Raw genomic sequence first — 22,377 nt, forward strand, 5'->3', positions numbered from 1 at the left:
TTCTGTTCAAAGGAGAGAAGATTTTATTCAACACATTTCTAAACATAATAGTTTCAATAACTCATTTCTAATAACTGATTTATTTTATCTTTGCTATGATGACAGAAAATAATATTTGACTAGATATTTTTTAAGACACTTCTATACAGCTTTAAGTGACAATTAAAGGCTTAACTAGGTTAATTAGGTTAACTAAGCAGGTTAGGGTAATTAGGGAGGTCATTGTATGATGATGGTTTGTTCTGTTGACTATCGAAAAAATATATAGCTTAAAGGGGCTAATAATTTTGTCCTTAAAATATTTTTAAAAAAGTAAAAACTGCTTTTATTCTAGCCGAAAAAAAAATACTTTCTCTAGAAGAAAAAATATTATCAGACATACTGTGAAAATTTCCTTGCTCTTTTAAACATAAATTGGGAAATATTTAAAAAAGAAGAAGAAGAAAAAAATAGAGGGGGGCTAATAATTTTGACTTTTTTTAATTTTGAAACTGTGCATGCCAACTAATTCTTATTAGATTATATGTAGACTGTTAGGTTGGGGTTAGTGTTAGGTTTAGTGTAAGTCAACTTACACTAACCCTAACCCTAACTTGTACTTGCAAAGATTCTTATAGTCAGTTTGTTAAATGTCTGTTGAAGGAGCAGGAGTATCAGCAGATATTAAGGAGACAGTCTACTAATACTGAAATGAGAATTAATTGCCATGTATTTAATGCAAATTTTAGTCAACGAAGTGTGCTTCAGAGAGCATCAAAGTAAAGTCTAACCTAATAATGTAATATAGAACCAAATCCCCAGAACAGAATCAAAAATATAATCACATAGCTTTTTTAATGAAATGCATTGGAGACATATTGTCCTGAATACATTAAGTGTAACTTATTGCAACTAAATTGTAAATATATATTAAAGAAAAAATAAAAATTTCAATAAAGTACACATACCAGGGGTTCTAAAAGCCCAATGAAAAAGACAGAAACATCTCTAAAGAGACTCAAGACCAGAGTTTTGCTCTTGTGCGCCCTCTGGTGTGTGTTAAAAGTAAACCATATACCACAAATTAAACACATTTGCTGTTTTAATGGTTCTTAGCTACTTGTAAAATTAGTGTCATTTTTGTTCTGTTGTTGACATAAGTTTCCTAAAACATGTTGCTCGTCATTGCTGAACATTTCAACGACAGAGGAAGTGACTCATTTAGATATCTTTTTGTAAATAAAAGGCGCTGAGTAGTCAGAACTAGTCGACTAGTCCTCATAAATGTGTTTTGAATGTGAATTCCTTTGCTAGGGAGTGAAGTGTGTGTGATTTTTTTCCTCCCTCAGCCGCTCCTCCTCCTCCTCCACTCTCTCTCTCTGTTAAACAGGATGCTGATACTTCAACAGCTGAGCTCTGCTTCCTGAGTTTCTCTCTAGAGTTACAGGAACGGAGAGGAAGTGTGTGTTTCTGCGAAGGGAGAGTGTGTAGTGAACTGTTGTGTGTGTTTGTCTGTGAGAGAGAGAGAGAGAGAGAGAGGGTGAGAGAGACTGACTGACTATGGAATGCTGTGATGTCACCAGCTAAGTCATACACAAAGGCAAGAAGGCTCACTCTCTCACTCACTTCTCCTCAGTAAAGTGTGCCGTGGAGCTTCCGCGCCCAGCTGTAAGTATATTTCACTTTACACAAGCTTTCCCCTGTCTTTTTCCAACTTACTTTCTGTTTGTCACCATTTTTCTTACGTTACGTTGCCTTAACTGCAGTGTTTTAAATATGCGGTCAGGCATTGTTTTGTTTCAGTGTATGTTGTGTATGTGTTTTGAGTGTGATGTGATCTCGGATTTTTTATCATTTTGAAGTTGTGGATGTTTCTCTCTTAAAGGGAAAGGTCCCGAAAAATGTACTAAAATATGTTGTTATATACTCGTATTTATAAAAGTTTGAGCTTCTTTCTTTGTGCGAATAACACAAAAGAAGATATTTTGAAGAATGTTGTTTTCTATGGGTGTCAGTGGCTGCTTGTTTTTAATCATTTGTTCAGAATAGATTATTTTGTGTTCAACAGAAAGAGAAACTCATGTTTGAAACCAGCTGGGAGAGAATTTTCTTCCCTTTACTTTTTTCTTCCTTTTTTGGTGGACTGTCCCTTTAAAGATTCCACAGAATGCAAGTTCGTATGTGGCCAAAATAAGACAATGTTTAGAGCAAAAGTGTTTTGGGAAAAGAACGAGAGAGAACACACCATGCTCTAACTGAGGAATCACTTCAGTCAGGCCTAGAATCATGTGTTTGGGTTGAAGTTAGGCTCCTGACTTTTTAATGCTGAATTGCTTATTTATGATGATAATTCTTAATATAAAAAGTGATTATTTAATCTAATATTGTTTAAAAAAAGTGTGTGTGTGTATATATATATATATATATATATATATATATATATATATATATATATATATATATATATATATATATATATGTATATATATATATATATATATATATATATATATATATATATATGTATGTATGTATATGTATGTATGTATGTATGTATGTATGTATGTAAGTGTATATGTGTGTGTGTGTGTGTGTGTGTGTGTGTGTGTGTATGTATGTAATATAACTTTTTTGTGTTAAGTTGACAGTATATGAGCAATTCTTCACAGAGAAAGTATATTTTAACATTATATTAAAACATCTGTTTGTATTTTCCAAAACAACTAAACACAGAGTTATGAGATCAGAACAATATTAATCTGTAATTTTATTTATTTATTTACTTTTTAAATGTAATTTATTGCATTATGTATGTGATGAAATCAAGTTTACAGTCTACAACATACTTTGTAGAAAAAAACGTGAATTAAACTGCACAACCCGAAACCAACAATGCTAATCTAAAGGAGAAGAGTTGGCTCACTATAGAACAAACAAAAAATTACTTTATTTTATCTTATATTTTTGCATTCATTAGGAAGAATCTTTGTTATGATGTGATCTCTCTCCATTATGGATGTGACATCTCTCCGTTAAGGATGGGACAGATGTGAACTTGGAACTTGTGTGACTTTGATACTAAGCTGAAAAGAAAATGAATGAATGAATGAATGAATGAATGAATAATAAGCTATTTGGTTTTATGCTATATATAAAAACCTATTACTAATTTAAAGAAAAAAATTGTAAATATATAATTACATTTTCCCCAAAATAATAATTTGACATTATTTATATATTTATGGCTTTTAATGTAAATTAACATCGAAATTGACAGCCCTAAAAAAAAAAAAAAAAAAAAAAAAAAAATATATATATATATATATATATATATATATATATATATATATATATATATATATATATATATATATATATATATATATACACACATAAAAATATAAATAAATGCTGCATTTTGTAATAATCCATACAATGTATATTTTTTTTCTACATCATCCCCTTATCAGGGTAATATTTATGTAAATTCACAATAAATAAACTATATGCAAATAATAATAAGTAATAAAAAAAAGAATTAATAAAACACATAAATGCAATAAATCACAAACAAACTATTATTATTATTATTATTAACAATAATTCTAAATATTTTTATAATCTTTTCTACTACTACTTCTGCTTATAATAATAATAATAATAATAATAATAATAATAATAATTTTGGGTTTATGCTGTATTTATTAAAAATTAAGATAAAATAATGCAACTGTAAAATAATACTATTACCAATATAAACGCACATCTCTGCAAGGGCATCCGCTGCGTAAATCTTATGCTGGATGAGTTGGCGGTTCATTCCGCTGTCGTGTCCCATGATTAATAAAGGGACTAAGCCAAAGCAAAATGAATGAATGAAGGAATAAATGCACCAAACATATTTGGTTACATCTTTAATGAATTAATGAAAGAAAGAAAGAAAGAAAGAAAGAAAGAAAGAAAGAAAGAAAGAAAGAAAGAAAGAAAGAAAGAAAGAAAGAAAGGTCGAACGAACGAACGAACATTGACACACACACACACACACACACACACTGCGCAGGAAAACTAAGAACAAATCAACTCTGATGCCATTGTTCCTCCGGATGCTGTAATGTGTGTTTTCTCTTTGACAGTGTGTCCTCTGTATGGCTGCCGGTCAGTGATGCGAGCACGTGTGTGGTGAACAGATCCGTCTTCATCCTCATCTTCATCCTCTATCTGAAGTTTTCGGGATACATTAAGGAACTCCACACACTTGGCCATGCTGCAGCAGATCCTGAAGGACATGTACATCGACCCTGATGTGCTGGAAGCTCTGAATGACGAGCAGAAGAAGATGCTCTTCCTGAAGATGCGCGAGGAGCAGGTGCGCCGCTGGAAGGAGCGTGAGGAGAAGCTGGAGAGGGAACCGCTCAAACCCAAAGCAAAGACAGGTGGGAGATGGATTAATACTGCACTGATTTAATTTGTAACACACAGAGATGTGATAAGCGGTGCAATTTATTGAAGGAATTTAAATATTATAGTTATTTTTCAAACATTATAAATGAATTTGTGTTTTAATATAAAGAATTAAACAGTGCTGAAATTGTTTATTTATAAATCCATTCCTGCACAAAAGTATTTTATAAATTTAAGAAGCTTTTAATAATAATAATAATAATAATAATAATAATAACAACAAAAAATATTATTATTATTATTATTATCAGTTTAAGAATTAGTCATCTTTGGAAGGTCAAATCCTGATCACAATCAGGAATATAAGATCATAGTTGGAATATAATAAAAGGAAAAAAAAATATTATGAGAAGTTTCATAAAGTTTTTAAAGTTTCACAATTGTGTGTGATTTCTGTTGTTGTTTTTCAAATAATTTTTATTTAACTGCTTTAATGAAAAATAATTTTATTATTTAAATAAATAATAAAAATGATAATTATTAAAATTCATTTTTGATTTGCTTTAATTATGATTTTGGTTTAGTAAATTTTTGGTTGAAATAAACAACAGTAATTATTATAATGCTGCTGCTGCTGCTGCTGCTGCTAATAATAATAATAATAATAATAATAATAATAATAATAATAATAGCTATTGTTATTATTATTATTATTATTATTACAATAATAATTAATTTAATAATTAATCAATTAATTAATTCATTAAATAATTATAAACGATATATTTAGTAATAATAATAATAATACTATAATTATACTTATTATTATTATTATTATTATTATTATTATTATTATTTGTTTTTTACTGATGACTATAATGACATTGACTATTAATTGTAATTATTATCTTATTATCATTGCAATTATTAATATTAATATTTTTATGTTTATTATTTATTTTTTATATTAGTTTAAGAATTAGTAAACTTAGCATTGGAAGATCAAATCCTGATCACAATCAGAAATATAAGATCATAGTTTGAATATAATAATAGTTTAAAAAATAATAATATGAGAAGTTTAATAAAAGAATAAAAATTATGATTATGGTTTAGTAAATTATTATTTGAATAAAACAACAGTAATTATTATAATGCTGTTGCTGCTGCTGCTAATAATAAAAATATTATTATTATTATTATTATTAAAAGAATAATTATTTAATTAATTATATATTTAGTAAAAATAATAATATAATTCATAATAAAATTATATAATAATATTAATAATAATAATAATAATAATAATAATAATTATTATTATTATTATTATTTTGCTACATGCAACAATTAAAAGTGAGTGTTAAAGCATCATGAGTGTGGGTAGATTCTGATAACATCTGTAAAATTATATAAGAAAGTAAAGTTTAAGAACATCATGGTTGTAGACGTACATCATTTTAGCTGAGTACTCTGCTTGTGCAATAGACATACAGTTAGCATGACAGTCACACATTCACTCTTCCTAAAGTTAGTTTCTTGTTCTTGTTCTTGAGGCAGCTCATCAGGGTCTGTGGAGATCAAAGCTTGAGGTTTAAATGTGGGAACTCAGAATTGCTGAAGCACATCTTTAATCAGCGGGTTTTACGGTTCCCGCATCCGCGAGCCACAGAAAACTGAAAACTGAAAACGTCATGCCATGCCAGTCTGCTCCTGCTATTTATTGCTGCTTTTTAAATGACCTCATATGGAACAAATCTTAATGTGGCACATGACTCAGCCAGGACAGAATAGCTGAGCCGATAGCACCCACTTTACCACTATAGTACTGCAGACTTCAGGAAAACATCTTGTGATGTCAGAATCAACTCGAGATTTCGCTTTTATTTGTTTATTTATTTTTTTTAGCATAAAACGTTTACCTAAGATGAGTATCCACTAATATTGGCACTCTTGGTAAACTTGAGCAAAAAAGGCTGTGGAATGCCTTTTATTAATAAGAATTTTAAAGAGCCCATATTATACATGAAATAGGGTCATATCTTGGTTGTAAGCGTCTCCAACAACAGTCTAATATGCATGCAAGGTCAAAAAACACTTTCATGGTCTTATAATCTGCATTTATTTTTACCTAATTATTACAGCTACTCCCGTATGAATCGTCCAGTGATTCATTTGTTCCCAAACCCCTCCTTAGCGCGAAGCTAATCTGCGCTGATTGGACCGATGACAGTCTGTTGCGATTGGTCGACTGCCTTCAGTCAGAGAGTGAAATGCCCAACAGCTAATCAGAAATATAAAAGTAATCACAGTTCATACACGCTCCATAGTGTAGGCGTGGATTTTAGCTGCCAGTGGGTCAATGTAAATACAGTCGATGGACTTGAAAATACAGACGACTAACTATTTTATTGAGCAAAAACTCCAAAAACAAGGAGATCTCCTAGCTTGTCTCACTCTGCTCTTTTCACAGACACACACACAAACACACATATTGCCCTTGTCCTTGCGCGCACATACACACACACACACACACACAAAAAAACACACACACACACCTCCGGAAGACAACGCGCGTACACACACACACACAAACATACACACATACCTCCGGACGACAGCACACGCACACACACGCACGCACACACTACCTCGTCCAGGGAGCTCCGTAAAGAAAGCAGCACGCGTTGTGTTTTTAACGTGACTTTGCACGCGATAAGAGAATATTGCCAGTTAAACTGATACAGTTCACGCGGTTACAAGTAACAAATCACAACTAAATACATTTGCAAGCTAGAGTCAACGAGGCAACAACTTTAATTACATGTACTTACACTTGAGAAATGGAGGAAGAAACCCATCCTGACGTCCATCAGTAAGTTACTCTTTACTGATCCTTCCTTTAACAAACACAGATGAAGTATTCTTTGTAGCATGTAGTTTGCAGAAGTTTCCAGTAGTTTCCAACTGCTTGGTTTTAATGCTGAGGTTTCATCTTTGGGTAGAGACTCAGTAATATCCATCTGCAGTGTGACTTTAATCGACCGGCATGTTTGTGTGTGTGTGTTTGTGGGTGTGTGTGTGTGTCTGGGTTTCTATGTCAGAGGGCGGGGCCGCAGGTTTAAAATCTCCCGGGTTTGCGCGTGCACATGAATAACTTGGTTTCGTTCGTACGTCATGGCGAAACACCTAATGACTCGGTATCAAGGCGACTCGTTTGAAGCACTATGAGTCGACTCTTTTATAGATGAATCAACCGTTGTAAACACTAATCTTACAGATTTAAGCCTTAGCTGGATACTTCACTTCACTTCACTTCAGAGCTGTGTTACAAACTACATGGAGGGGAATTTTCAAAAACCCATAACATGGGCTCTTTAAGAAAAGAAAAGATTTTTTTCAACATTTCTAAACACAATAGTTTTATTAATTCATTTCTTATAATTGATTTATTTAATTTTTTCCATAGTGACGATAAATAATATTTGACTAGATATTTTTCAAGACACTTCTATTCAGCTTAAAGTGACTTAAAGTGGGCTTAACTTTAATCAGGTTAACTAGGCAGGTTAAGGTATAGGCAAGTTATTGTATAGCGATGGTTTGTTCTGTAGACTAATGACAAAAAAATAGCTTAAAGGGGCTAATAATTTTTACCTTAAAATTAAAAAATAAATAAATAAAAACTGCTTTTATTGTAGATGAAATAAAACAGATAAGACTTTCTCCAAAAGAAAAAAAATATATTATCAGACATACTGTGAAAATGTCCTTGCTCTGTTAAACATCATTTACGAATTTAAAAAAAAAAGAAAAAAACTAATAACTAATAACTCTGACTTCAACTGCATATATTAATATATTATATTTAACCTTTTGCTCAACAGATTACTAATTTAGATAATTAAATAATAAGATAATTACATGGTACCACTATGAATTCATATTGAATATATTAGAACATTTAAACATATGCTGGTATATTCAATAATTGAATATACCCTGATATTAAACATGCACATTATTTATATAGTGGAAACTTACAATTCTTATGAATAATTATTCATTGTTTAATATTTTAGAGCGGCTTTTAACTATATTCAGATTGTTGTAATTCAGTGGTTGATTATCACAATAGCAAATGCTTGAAGCCTTTATAAGCGATTTATTATCAAACGTGAACATTTTCGCATGTTGATCTGGTCTACGATATTGAGAATTCAGACTATTTTTATGCCTATTGTTCATTAGCTCTGTTTAGTAAAGCACCATTGGTTAACTTTAAGCTAATTAGTTAAGTTAAAGTTAATTTAGCTAAAGTCAGTGTAATGAATACTAAAAAAAGCATTTATTGATCTTAGGTGATGTTAACTTCTTACTTTAGACATTAACTTAAAAAGTTGTAATAATTTTATTAAATGGAGTTAATAACTAATAAAATCAAGGTGTCATATTAATATTGTTTTAACGTAACTATAATATGGCTATTTTTCACTGTTGATTTAATCCTGAGTCTAATGCATTTACTGATAGTAATGATACTTTAAGTGTTACTTATTATACTTTTGCATCGTTTTGCAAGTTAATTTGTATCAAATATATATTTACTCTGAACATTTGGAAACTAAAAATATTCGCAAAACTTTTCCATATTTTGTGATTCATGTTTTATTATTTTTTTATTTTATTTTCCCGTTTATTTTTTTGATATTTCCTCTAACAACTTTTAGTCTTGCAAAGTGACTTTTGTTAACATTTTTAATCGTTTAAAATGATATATTGTTTGGGTTTCTGTTGTATATTACGGTACAAAAACCTGGTAATAAACTGCCAGTTTTCCTTCATTTGACAGACTTATCTCTCTATGTATTGTTTATTATATAATATTTTCAAACTACTAAAATGACAATAAAAGTCACTATGTTAAACTATAGAGGTGAATTTTCAACATCAAAAGTCGACAGAGCAGAGATTAGGGTCCTATAATGCAATTCACAACTGCAATACAGAAGCTTTTATATATATATATATATATATATATATATATATATATATATATATATATATATATATATATATATATATATATATATATATATATATATATATATATATATATATATATATATATATAACAATATGCATTTAATAGTCATTATGCCTGTTAAAATCATCTTTATTGCAGCTTAGGATGATACCATGATAATGCTTTGATTAAAAGCTTCTGCAATTAATCACAACAAGAAAATCTGATACAGGCAAAAGCTTGTCTATATTTTACCTTTATTTTAAACATATGCATTGGTCAATTTATCCATCACAGTGGTTAAAAGCAAATAGATTTGAAAGACTTCTGAGAGCTTTAAATTAGGAAATAGCAGAAACACCCATTTTCAGAAATGCCCATTTTCTTCATCAGGGCAATAATTAAGAAATTTCCCTGTACTGAAAATGCTATGAATCAGTTTGGAAGAGTACGTGTGTCTGTTTTTGTCCAAATGCACTGTCAAGAGTAGTTTGAGTGTCCAATCTCTAAATCTCTAAAACTCACAGATGGAGAATTAAATATGTTAGTAAGATCGGAAAGTCTTCAAAACTACAACCCAACGTCAATTACAGTACATCATAGCAAATCATTTGAAAAGGTTTCAGCAACAACAACAACATCCAACCAGAATAAAACTGTATTCTCATCCAAAAACTCAAGTGTCTTTTTTTTTTTGGTTGATATTTTACATAAAAGATCAAATATATAAAAATAAAGACTTATTTGCTTATATTTACAATAGGTGTCAATATTGGTGGGGGGCACTGTATGTCTGAGATGTAAGCTAATTGGTATAACATGGATGTCGCTGACCAGACACAAAACTCTGGTTTAGAGTCTTTGGAATGAGCAGAAAACATCAACATGTTAGTGGAAACTTGCATGTAATATCATCTAATACCATATCAACAGAATCTGATATTTACCAAAGGATGTCTTTACTGTGACACTGAAATACCACAAACTTCCGGCCAAAAATTCTGTACAACTGGGGGGAAGACATTCCCTTAACTGTACAACATTTTAACCCACAAGGCCCCAGACATCACTGACTAGAGACCAATGTAAAAGTGGGTATAGGGAGGAGTAAACTGTCCAGATAGGAGAGGAATGCATCTGAAAGATAGAGGGTATCTGTAAAGCAGCAAAGGAGCTTGAGAGATGTGAAAAAACTAACAAAGCAATGGAAAAATGAAAGTTACACCCATTTAAACTCGTTAGGCATACAGAGAGCTTGTGGAATCTGGCATATCGGCTTTGTTACTGGAAGAGCCAGAACTTTGGCAGGCTAAAAAGTCTGAAATGACTGATCTATTTAAAGGCAAAGTTGTTCACCCAAAAATGAACTTGTTACTCAATCTTGTGTGGCTTCAGAGCTTCATGAGCTTCTTTCTTCTGTTTAGTGGGAAAAAGAAGATATTTTGATGAAAGCTGAAAACCTGTAACCATTGAATTTCATAGTAGGATTAATATGGAAGTCAATGGCTTCAGGTTTTTTTTCTGTTTAACAGAAGAAAGAAAGACAAATAAGTCAAGGGTGAATAAGTGATGATATAACTTTCTACAACAATCATGCTAAGAATGATTTGACAAGAAGGAAAATTCTTATTGTAAAGTGTTACTAATCACCCCTTTAGGATGTATTAAAGTTAGCTAATGCATTTACTAACATGAACAAACAATGAGCACATTACATTTATTACAGTATTTCTTCATGTTAATTAATAAAAATACCGTTGTACATTGTTAGTTCCTGTTAACTCACATTGCATTAACTAAAGTTAATAAGCACAAATTGGTATTTTAATAATGCATTAGTAAATATTGAACTGTGTTTATGAAATGCTTTACAATTATAGTTCATGTTAGTAAATACATTAACTAACGTTGACATTTTAGTTAATGAAACTTTATTGTAAAGTGTTACTGGGTTATTTCACCCAACGATTAATATTCTGTCATCATTCAGTCACTAAATTTTGTTCATTAACACAAATACATATATATATTTTCAAAACATTTTGAGAGATTTCTGTGTTTAGGTGCTTCAAAATGTTCATAAAGAGATGAAAAAATTAATAAATCAGTATGAATTGAACAGTTTAATCCAATTATTCTGAAGAGGCATGATCAAATGATTAATAACGTAAGCTTTTGTTCAAATATAAACATTGATCAACAAACATAAACAGAAGCTCAACCAAACCTGTTTGACACACAAGAACAAACTTCATTGACTCTTGCAGAAGCTGTGTCAGATGTGCCAAGTAACACACAATAATAAACCTCTTTGGTTCTCACACGTCAAGACAAACATGATTAAGCAGCTTCTGTGAACATATCAGAAGTTCAATATTGCAGAAATGCAGATGCAGAAATAAAATCAAGGTTTTTATGTAAATAAAAGCTTAAATGAAAAAAAAAAAAAAACTGATCTAAGCTGACACAGTTTCAATTTACTAGAACTTCTATGTTAAGCTGCTTCGACACTAGGCAATGGCCGGTATAAGATACTGATGGTATGATAACCTTGGATTAAAAAAAAAAAAAAAAAAAAAAAAAAAAAAACACGTCTCATGGTATTGTGATTACTGCTCAAAAAAGTAATGTCTGGGTAAAAAAAACAAAAACCTTTTTTTCCCTTTTGATCACAAAATATTTTATTTTGAGAAACTTAGCAGTAAACAATTAAAATGAATCATTGACTTTTGCGGTCTTCATATGTTTAAAAAACATGATTTCTTTACTATTTAAAGCAGCATCTTTGGATTTTTTTTTTTTTCTGCAAGAGATATCGTCTTAAAAACAAAAAAAGTCTGAACTAAAACAGAAAATGAAAATAAAAAAAAATCACATAACTTGGGGAAGATATAGCAGAAAACTTTGATGGTTTTAAAACCTTGACTTTTCCAGACCACAGTATACCTTAATGCAACGATTAACTGCGCTTTAATTAGTCATGGGTAATTAATCAAAAAGGCTTCTCAACACCCTGTTTCTTCACGGAACAAAACTGCTGCAACAGTTATACTGTTGGAAACACAGTTAAACTGTGCGGAAGTTTGTTGCTGAGACTATTAACCACTCACAGAGGTTAACTATGACTGAGGCTATTAACTATGGCAAGTTCGTTATTTCCAATGGAGGGATGCGCACGCGACACCGCACTCACGCTTTTCAGCCACACCTCGTCGGGATAACGGGTGGTTTTGTGACCGCGGGAACTGCAAACAGCTGAAGTCTGAGGAAGAAGCAGTATATGAAGAGTAGACAGGTTTGCAAACCCACTTAAAGTTACAAATAATGGCGCCAATAAGAGCAATCATGTGGTGAATGTTAATCCACCAGCCGAGATCAACTGAGTGATTTCGGAGAGAGCGCTAAAAAACTCTTGAGTTTATCAACTGTTTAATGGCCCAAATCTCAATGCGTTGCATTCACCACGCCTTCAGCACAAATGTCCGCTAAATGTACAGTGAAATCTAACACTGTACACATCATCGCCTGAAACCTAAATTCCTAAATACAATAGAGCAAAGACAAGTGAAATAGTTTTTGGAGAGTCTATCATTATTTAGGTACATCCATTTAATAATTAAATGTAAAATAACACTATAATCTTCATCGCATAAATTAATACAATTAACCTTTGCTAACTTGAAACATTATAATTTTATGTGCCAGGACGCTTTAAACAATCTTGAAATGCTCACAGTTACATGCTTTAAAAACACATGCATGATAAATGACTTTTACTTTATTATGGTTAAACTTTGCATTACCTGCCATGTGACTTTGCGATATCGATACTTAAACAATACATTGCGCAGCCCCAATTAGCAGAACGTGCTAGATTTAGCTTCATGTCTACAACCTTACAAAATAATTTTTGTTTTGTTAAAATTTATTATAAGGATTTAGCTTCTTATCATGATTATATTTGATTCTTAATCTAACTTTTTATTTGTATGGAACTTGTTACAGTGCCAGACACAATTCAAACCAATGGTTTCAAACTCAAGTCCTGGAGGGCCACAGCTCAGCAGAGTTTAGCTCCAACCATCTCTAACTCCATCTCTGCGTGACCGTAGTCTTGAACACCTTGATTAGTTGGATCAGCTGTGTTTGATTAGAGTTGTAGCGAAACTGTGCAGAGCTGAGTGGCACTTCCAACGCAATCTCACGGCAATTGCCATCGTAATTTTTTGATTTAGTGACTAATTCCTATGAATTCGTACAATCTAATTCATACAATTTAGTGCGATTTGCTCATCACACAATGACGTTTGGGGTTAGGGGTGTGGTTGGGTGCCATGCCTCCTTTTTAAAATCGTACATTTTCATATGACTGAACTTGTATAAATACATACAAATCAGCCACTAGACTGACAAAACGCAAAATACTTACGTTTCCTCGTGAGATCAGGCTGACACTGCAGGAATCAAGTTTGAGACCTATGATTTAAGCTTTGCTGTCTGAAATCTCTTGAACTGCCTGTTCTACCAAATGGTTGACTATATTTTGCCTGTTTTAAATAATGACTTTTAAAGTCATTTAAAGAATGATACACAGCATTGTTGGTTTACAAAAAATCAAACAAACATAATCCTGTTGCACTACTACACTTGATTTTGGTTTTATTGTAAAAAAAAAGAAGAACATTTTTATATATTTTATGGCATACTTCAAAAAATAAAGAGGATTTAGTATACAAAGTGTTTTATCTTGATTATGTTTTAAATAAATTGGTCTTACTCTTCATATATTCAAATTTTTCACATATGTGTAACGGTTCTGGTACTTTTACCATATACCAACATATCAACCATTTGGTAGAGGTTGATATTTTAAAAACTATGGGATGTGTTGGGAAAAAAATGCATTGAGTGTGTTAAATAACAACATTAGCAGTTAAGAAATGCTATTCAATATTTATTTCTTAATGGTGCAGTTAAAGGGTTAAAGGGGAATGGTATAATTGATAATACATATTTAAAGTAAACATATTCATTTACCAGTCCTGCTTATGCACTCTTATTTTATTAAGTACACCTGTCCAACAACATGTTAACACAAATTTCTAATCGGCTAATCACATGGCATCAACTCAATGCATTTAGGCATGTAGACAAGATCAGGATGAGCAGCTGCAGTTCAAACAGAACATCAGAATGGGGAATAAGGGTGCTTTAAGTGACTTTGAACATGGCATGGTTGTTGGCAGTGGTAGAAAGAGTACTGAAAAATCATACTCAAGTAAAAGTACCTTTACTTGCCTAAAAATGTAGTGTAAGTAGACTAAAAGTATTTGTTGTAAAATTTACTCAAATTAAGAGTAAACAGTAGCCCTTTCTAAAGTACTCAAGAGTAGTGAGTATGGTGAGTATTAGAAATAGTGAGTATTTTGCTGTTAAGAGCTGATGCGTTTACATGTAATCTGTGGAAGTGTGTGTGTAAACGTAACATTCTGTAGTGCAATTAGTTATTGTCCAGTAGGCACACAATGTCATAAGACATTAATATTAGGTTAGATTTAGGTTGTGTTGTCAGGTAACCACAATTCAATGTCTAGTCAGTGTCTAAGTATAACGTTATTTTGATGTCCAATAATGTTGTCAAATAACATTGATATTTGGTTGACTTTAGGTTGTGTTAGAAATTAACCAAAATCCAACGTAGAAATTAAAGCCAAAATCTTAAACCAAAGTCATGTTGATGTCCAATACTGACATTTATTTATCAGGTATGGCAATCAAAATCCAATGTCTGATAGACGTCATACTGGTAACGTCCTCACAAAGTCAAGCTGTAAAATCATTAGACGTTGATATTTGGTGGGTTTTAGGATAGACGTTGGCCTGACCTTGAGTTCTGACATCAACATGATTTTCATTTCCAAACAAAATGCAATGTCTCCGACACTGGGGTACAACGTCATTCTAACGCATGTTGACATTTTGCGCCTGCTGGGTGTTTAAGGTCATTTCGGTCATCATACAGTAAACATCCGTCATCTTCTCATCAGTGACATGCATCTAAACAGTCTCTGGGTCAATGCGTGTGATGATTTTGGACATCTTCTTGGACACTTTAAATGCTTCCAAACAGTTTGCTGCAATTATAAATTGCCCATGTCTTGAGGTAGCTCATTATGAGGCGATTTACCTTCTATGTGCAATTTGATTGGACAGGAATTACAGGACTGATATTTCTAATCCCCGTAGACATGTGACTGCAGGTTGAAGGAAAGTAGTGGAGTAAAAGTACATATACTGCACTAAAATGTACTCAAGGAAGAGTAAACGTACACATTTATAAAACTACTTAGTAAAATACAATTTCTGAGGAAAACTACTTGATTGCAGTAATTTGAGTATTTGTAATTAATTACTTTACACCACTGGTTGTTGGTGCCAAGACGGGCTGGTCTGAGTATTCCAGAAACTGCTGATCTACTGGGATTTTTAAGCACAACAATCTCTAGGGTTTACAGAACACGAAGAAAAAATTTCCAGTGAGCGGCAGTTCTGTGGGCGCAAATGCCTTGCTGATGCCAGTGGTCAGAGGGGAATGGCCAGACTGGTTCGAGCTGATAGAACGGCAACAGTAACTCAACTAATCACTCGTTAAAACCAAGGTATGCAGAAGAGCATCTCTAAATGCACAACACGACCAAAATCTCAGAGAAATATATTTCCAGTACCTTATTGAATCTATGCCACGAAGGATTAAGTCTGAGGGCAAAGGGGGTCCAACTGGATAGTAAGGTGTACCTTTGTTTGACACAAACAAACTGCATTCGGCATGGTTTTGACAAAAATAAAAAAAAAAAGCTGCTTGTCTTTGTATCACTTTCCATAATGTTGTGAGTTTATTTCGAAATGTTACATTGAAACATCACTCACAGACTCCCCGTTTTTGAAGTGGACAAAAGAGAAAGATTAAGGCAGCAGGTGTAAACATGAAGGTGAAAACAAGTCTTACAATTTTGAAGCATCAGATTTGTGGGGGAATAAACTTTCCATGGAGTGACAGAAATCTAATTTGATCTGTAAAGTAACTACTGTTCATACTGAAGTCGATGATAAACAATGCAGCACAGACCACTGAAATGATAATTTAGGGCTATTCTGGCTGATGTGCGTCACTCTAGAAGGAAGTTGTTTTTATATCCAATCACAAAGCAGTGATTATCATGTCCGTGACTCTCAGACCTCAGCAGAGAACAGAGAGTCCTTCAGACTTTCTTCAGACAACAGCAGCTGTTCTTGCAGGTCAATAACACACTCATACAACATCTTCACTGCCTCTGTGCAAACCCTGTTAAAGCAAACCCGGTTAGGAGAGCGGCTTAATTGTGTAAAATAGGGTTTGTCATACAATACTGTAATAAAGTATAACAATAAAGAGAGTCTCTGGAGACATCTTGACCCTTGCGTTGGGTGAGCTGCTGCACAAGGCAGAGGAAACTCTTCTGTTACTGACCCAGTTTTGGAGCAAGAAAGGAAATGTCAGGCAGGCCAAGTTCCATTGCCTCACACAGACCACTGCCAACAAAGCAGGAAGAGTGCAGGAAACACAGACACACAGAAAACACTGAGGAGGAAGAGAAAGGGAGATTGTGGGAGGATACCATGATTGCAGATGTGATTATCAATTGTTGTGTATTATTATTATGTGTGTTTGTGTGTGAGGGAGTGTGAGATCTATCTTGCATGCACTATCCTTCAAGTTTTTGAAGTCCTTGTAATATATATTTTTATTTTGTTGTGTTTTGTTTAATTGTTTTGTTTTAATTTGTTTTTTTAATTTTTTGATTTTTAGTTTATTTATTAATTTGGCAAGTTTACGTCTGCAGTTTTACTAATATAAGGCCTTTAAAAGGGCTTGAATCAAAGCAAAAAATCTGAAACTCATAAACACTCTTGGCAGTTAATGATGGCATAATATGATTACTTAAAATATTTACTTTTTAATTTGTGTTTTATATACTTATTTTTAATATATTATATTATATTTAAAAATATTAGCAAACTTGTAATGTTTTTTCTTTCCAGTACACATTTCTTAACACTCTTTTTTTAACCTTTTTAATATACTTTATCTTATTTTCATTTATTTATTTTTTTGTTTTGTTTTTGTTTTTTAAAGCAGAACCACTATCTGTCAGTCGTTCATGAAAATCCATTTTCCACATTTAGTTGGATATGTGTTCATGTCTAAGTGTAGGAAAATCACTTTTTTTAATTATAATTTAATCATATCATATGGTATCCTTAATCTTAAATGTTGTTGTTGTTGTTGTTGTTGTTGTTGTTGTTGTTGTTGTTGTTGTTTACTAAAAAAGTATCGAACATATGCACTACCTGTCAAAAGTTTAGGTTTTTAAATGTTTTAAAATAAGCTTTTCTTGCTCACCAAGGCTGGATTTATTTAGTCAAAAATACAGTACAAATAGTAAAATTGTGAAATCTTAATGGACTGTAAATAACTGTTCAAAAGTAGTTTATAATTGAATTCAAGAATTTATTCTAGTGAAGTTAATGAAGAATTTTCAGCTTCATTACCCCAGTCTTCAGTCACATGATCATTCAGTAATCATTCTAATATTAATTATTATTGTTATTACAATTATTATTAATATTATTATTAATAATAGCAATAGTAATAAATGCAGTAATGACTGGAGTAATATTTTAATTTGAAACTACTTACAATAAGAAATCACTTATTTAAATTTTTAATAATTTTTAAAGATTTTTTTTACTTTTGATAAATGCATCATTAATAACCAGAATAATTTTCTTAAAAAACAAACATGAAAAAAATGACCCCAAACTTTTTGGTTTTATTTTATATATATATATATATATATATATATATATATAGCATAACTTTGAACTCATGTGCATCCTTTAAATTTACATTTGGAGATAATTTGATGTATTCATTTGCCTTTAAATTATTAATTACAGTTGAAATGTAAAATCTTTAATTTTTCTTAAAAACGTCTACATTTACCTTCTTAAAAAGACTTTTAGACCGTTTTATCCATCCTAAAAAATATCAATTTTAACAAAAAGCAGAATTTAGGAACTATATTATTGCTACACTGTTTGCTGTTTGTTTAAAAAACTTATTTAAAATAAGCTGAAACAACAAAATTCTTGTGTTTATTTGGGACAACTTTTTATCACCTTTAATTTGGATAGAGGTGGTTACAGACAGGATAATATTGGGAGAAGAGAGAGGGGAAGGGTTGGCAAAGGACCTCCAGCTGGGAATTGAACTTGTTTCGCCGTAAGCACCATGGTGCTATATGTTGGCGCGCTTAAACATAGGCTATTGGCGCCTATTATATATTATTTTGGGACAACTTAATTGTTTGGCTCAATCTACTTAAAATTGTAAAAACTAATAAGTTAACTTCCGCAATTGTGTGGAACTCAGCAATTGTACAGTGTTATAATAATAACAGTAAAGTTTTTCTTAAGGATTTAATTGGGGTTCTAGAATTGCTGAAAATGCAGATCTAAAATATATTGATGTTGGAAAATGGTTACTTTCAAAGTTAATATATTTCAGATTTTAGTATTTGTTATTAAATTAATGCACACTTCAAGAGACACCTTTCAAAAACATAAAACATTAAATGGAATTATTTCTGTAAGTAGCACTGTCCTTACTGATACTATAAGGTTTTATGTAAAAAAAAAAAAAAAAGACAAAAACATCAGTTATAAGTTACTTTATTATATTGATCTTTGTCTTTTAAAGCCAAATGTGAATAGGAAAAAGTCTAAATTAGTTGAGAGTCAAAAAGTTTCCGAAATTATTTGCTTTGGGTTTGGCCTGAAAACAGATTTGAGTGTTTATGTACTTTATGTTCAGTCAGTGTATTCTAATCATGCTTTTTTTTATCATTGACATTAGCTCTAATCTTGTCTCAAAGTCAAAGAGTCACTGGCAGGAATCACGAGTCAAGCAATAATTCAGACCAAAAATATGTATGAATCTCTAGAATTGTTTTGGTAGGCAATCCCTCTTTAGACATTTAAAGAATAAATGGTTTCTGTTTCTGCTTTGGTTTGTGCTCTGTTTCTCACATGCTTCTTCAGCTCCTGCTGAAGGTCTTGACTGTTTGGTTTGACATGTTGGTTTGTCTTCATTGGGATCACGAATCTGTCAGTCAGGCTGTTCAGCTGGAATCTTGTTGTTTTGCCACAAGGCCTGCAAGTAGAACCAGTTTCACATGGGAGGGTTTTCCGTTTTCCCTGTTAAGCCTTTTCTGTTTCTTATACATGAGAAGTCCTCTTTAACTTTACTAACTCATTTTGTTTAGTTTGTTAAAAACATTTGTTCTTCCAAAAAAGCAAGTTGTTCATATGATCCTCATAAGATAGTTGCAGTTAAATGTGATGTAGTACAATTAGCCTTAAACTGTTTTCAAAACTCATTTTGTTTACAGAATTGACACTGTTGAGATACTGCAAGCTAAAATAATATTTTTAACACACCATGTCAATTTTTTGCCTTTTTACTAAAGTGTATTTTTTGGATTTTTTGTGTTTGGATGTACACAAAAGAATATTTTTGTTTAAAATAATCAGAACAACACAATTCTTGAGATTTTATTGGGACAACTTATTTTTTTGTTCAATTCACATAAATTTGTTAAAAGTGTTAAGTTAACTGAATTTAAAAGGTTGGGAAAACATGAATGAATTGTGTGGAACATTTGTACAGTGTTTGTTGTTGAATCAAACTAACTTTTCTAGTCATCTTAACTTGCTTCAATCAAACTGACATAAAATATTAAGTTAAACTTGTTTTAACTTGCTTTTTAAAACTTTAACTCATTTTAATAATTAAAAAAAATTTTTTACTTTAAAGTAAATTTGTTTTCATGACTTTGTCATTCTTTTAAATTAATTTATTTTTATTTTATTTTATTTTACAATGAGCATCATAGTTTTATTTGTATTTATATTCTGAAGGTTTTTACAGAAGGTTTTGTTCCTACATAATTTGCCTGAATATATTCAACACTTTTAATGAAATATTTTTTCCTAGCTACTAACAACATTTTTCAATATTTTGCTACATTTTTTTTTTCAATATTTTTTCCTGGATGTTTTCGTAGATTTTCTGAATTATGAAGTGATAAAATGAGATTTTCAAATTTTCTAAAGCATAATTTTTACTTTAACTTGTTAAAAAAAAGGGAGAGAGACATATTTCAACTAACTTGTAATACAAACATGTTTGTTATTATTAATGTAATCAATCAAACTGAGAAAGTATAGTAAGAACAATCAGGTTTTTTGTAACCATATTCATCTGCCTTAAAGGGACAGTTCACCTAAGAATGAATACTCTGTCATCAATTACTCATCCTTGACTTGTTCCAAACCAGTTTGAGTTTGTTTTTTTCGTTTGGTTGAACTTAGAAGATATATTGCTAAATGTTGGAAACTGGTAGTTATCGACTTCCATAGTATTTGTTTGTCCTACTATGAATGTCAGTATTTACAGCTTCCTAACATTCTTCCAAATAACTTTTGTGTTAAAAAAAACAACAACTAGTTCAGAACAAGTGAAGAATGCAGCAGAATTACATTTTCAGATGAACAATCCATTTAATCCTGTTATTGTTGAGTGTATTCATAAGAACAATAACCATGATACATAAATAACTTTGAAGTATTATGTTTCAATATGCATAATAATTGTTAAAAATAGCTTCAGTAATGGTGCAATATACACTAAGACTCTCTCTCTCTCTCTCTCTGTTTCTCTCTGTAGCTCATAGTAAGAGTGTCAGTTGGCTGCTGGGACGAGATGGAGACGTGCAGGTCATTGTCATTGGAGAGATGGATGAGTTTAAATCTTCGAAGATCATCTATTCAGGATTTGGAGAGAGAAAAACAGCCAGCGTCCTCAACAATTCATAGTATGAACACCACTTCAGCTGAAATACTGACAAACACAACACTGGACACTTAGAAAACAAAACATATCTACACAAATACACTCAGAAATAAAGTTACTGAAGCTGTCACTGGGGCAGTTCCTTTTCAAAAGGTACAAATTTTTACTTGAAGGGTCCATAATGGTACCTCAAAGGTATTTTTTAGGTACAATTGGGTAATAATATGCCCAATGGTACCAATGTGGACTATTTGGGTACAAATATGTATCTTTTAAAAAGGTACTGCCCCAGTGACAGCTCTTGTACCTTTTTTTCTGAGATTGTAGGTAACCACTCCAAATATAACCTTTGAACTCCAAGTCTAAGGAATTTGAGTAAGTTTAGTTTGATGGTTTATGATACTGGAACAGATCTGATGTCTTGCGGTACATGAATATCATAAAAGGTATTTTAAAGTACTACCTCAAGGAATGATGCATTTGGTGTCAAAAATACCAATACCAAAATACCAAAAACAAATATAGATTTCATTGCTATTCAAAAGTTTGACATCAGTAAGACCTGTAACCTGAAGCCCCAGGGCTGGCTGACTGAAAAAAAAAAGTCTGTGTGCATATACCCTGTTAAGTCACAGAACTGTAGATTAACGAATACTGTCAGATACAAACAAAAGCACTGAGGTTTAAAGACAAAACTGAAAAGTTTTTTTGGAAACGGACCACGTACACGACTACTCTTCAGACGCCATAACTGGAACTTTTAATTGTGTTTTATTTAAAGGTATCTTCTGCATTATTCAGGTAAATCCAGTCTCACCTGACCTTTCATAATGTTGCTCGATAAAAACACTTAAAAAGTTTTCTATGTTTGAATATATTCAGCCGATCTCTTACAGAGGCACTATTAGCTTAGCTTAGCATAGATTATTGAATAGGATTAGACCATTAGCAGCTTGCTCAAAAATGAACAGTGTTTCAGTAATTGTCCTATTTAAAACTTGACTTTTCTGTAGTTATG

The 22,377-nt window shown here is 31.7% G+C and overlaps 1 protein-coding gene across 1 annotated transcript in view; it reads left to right on the top strand.

Moving 5' to 3' along the window:
• Window positions 1-1,591: 1,591 nt before the first annotated feature.
• The window catches only part of zgc:100829, a 44,466-nt gene continuing 23,680 nt past the window's right edge, over window positions 1,592-22,377 (top strand). The window contains 3 exon segments of the mRNA NM_001003543.2: window positions 1,592-1,647; window positions 4,113-4,412; window positions 21,234-21,381. Coding sequence (NP_001003543.1) covers window positions 4,241-4,412; window positions 21,234-21,381 — 320 coding nt within the window. The 5' untranslated portion in view covers window positions 1,592-1,647; window positions 4,113-4,240.

The sequence above is a fragment of the Danio rerio genome, chromosome 21 (genome assembly GCF_049306965.1).
Source record: "Danio rerio strain Tuebingen ecotype United States chromosome 21, GRCz12tu, whole genome shotgun sequence".
NCBI classification, from domain to species: domain Eukaryota; kingdom Metazoa; phylum Chordata; class Actinopteri; order Cypriniformes; family Danionidae; genus Danio; species Danio rerio.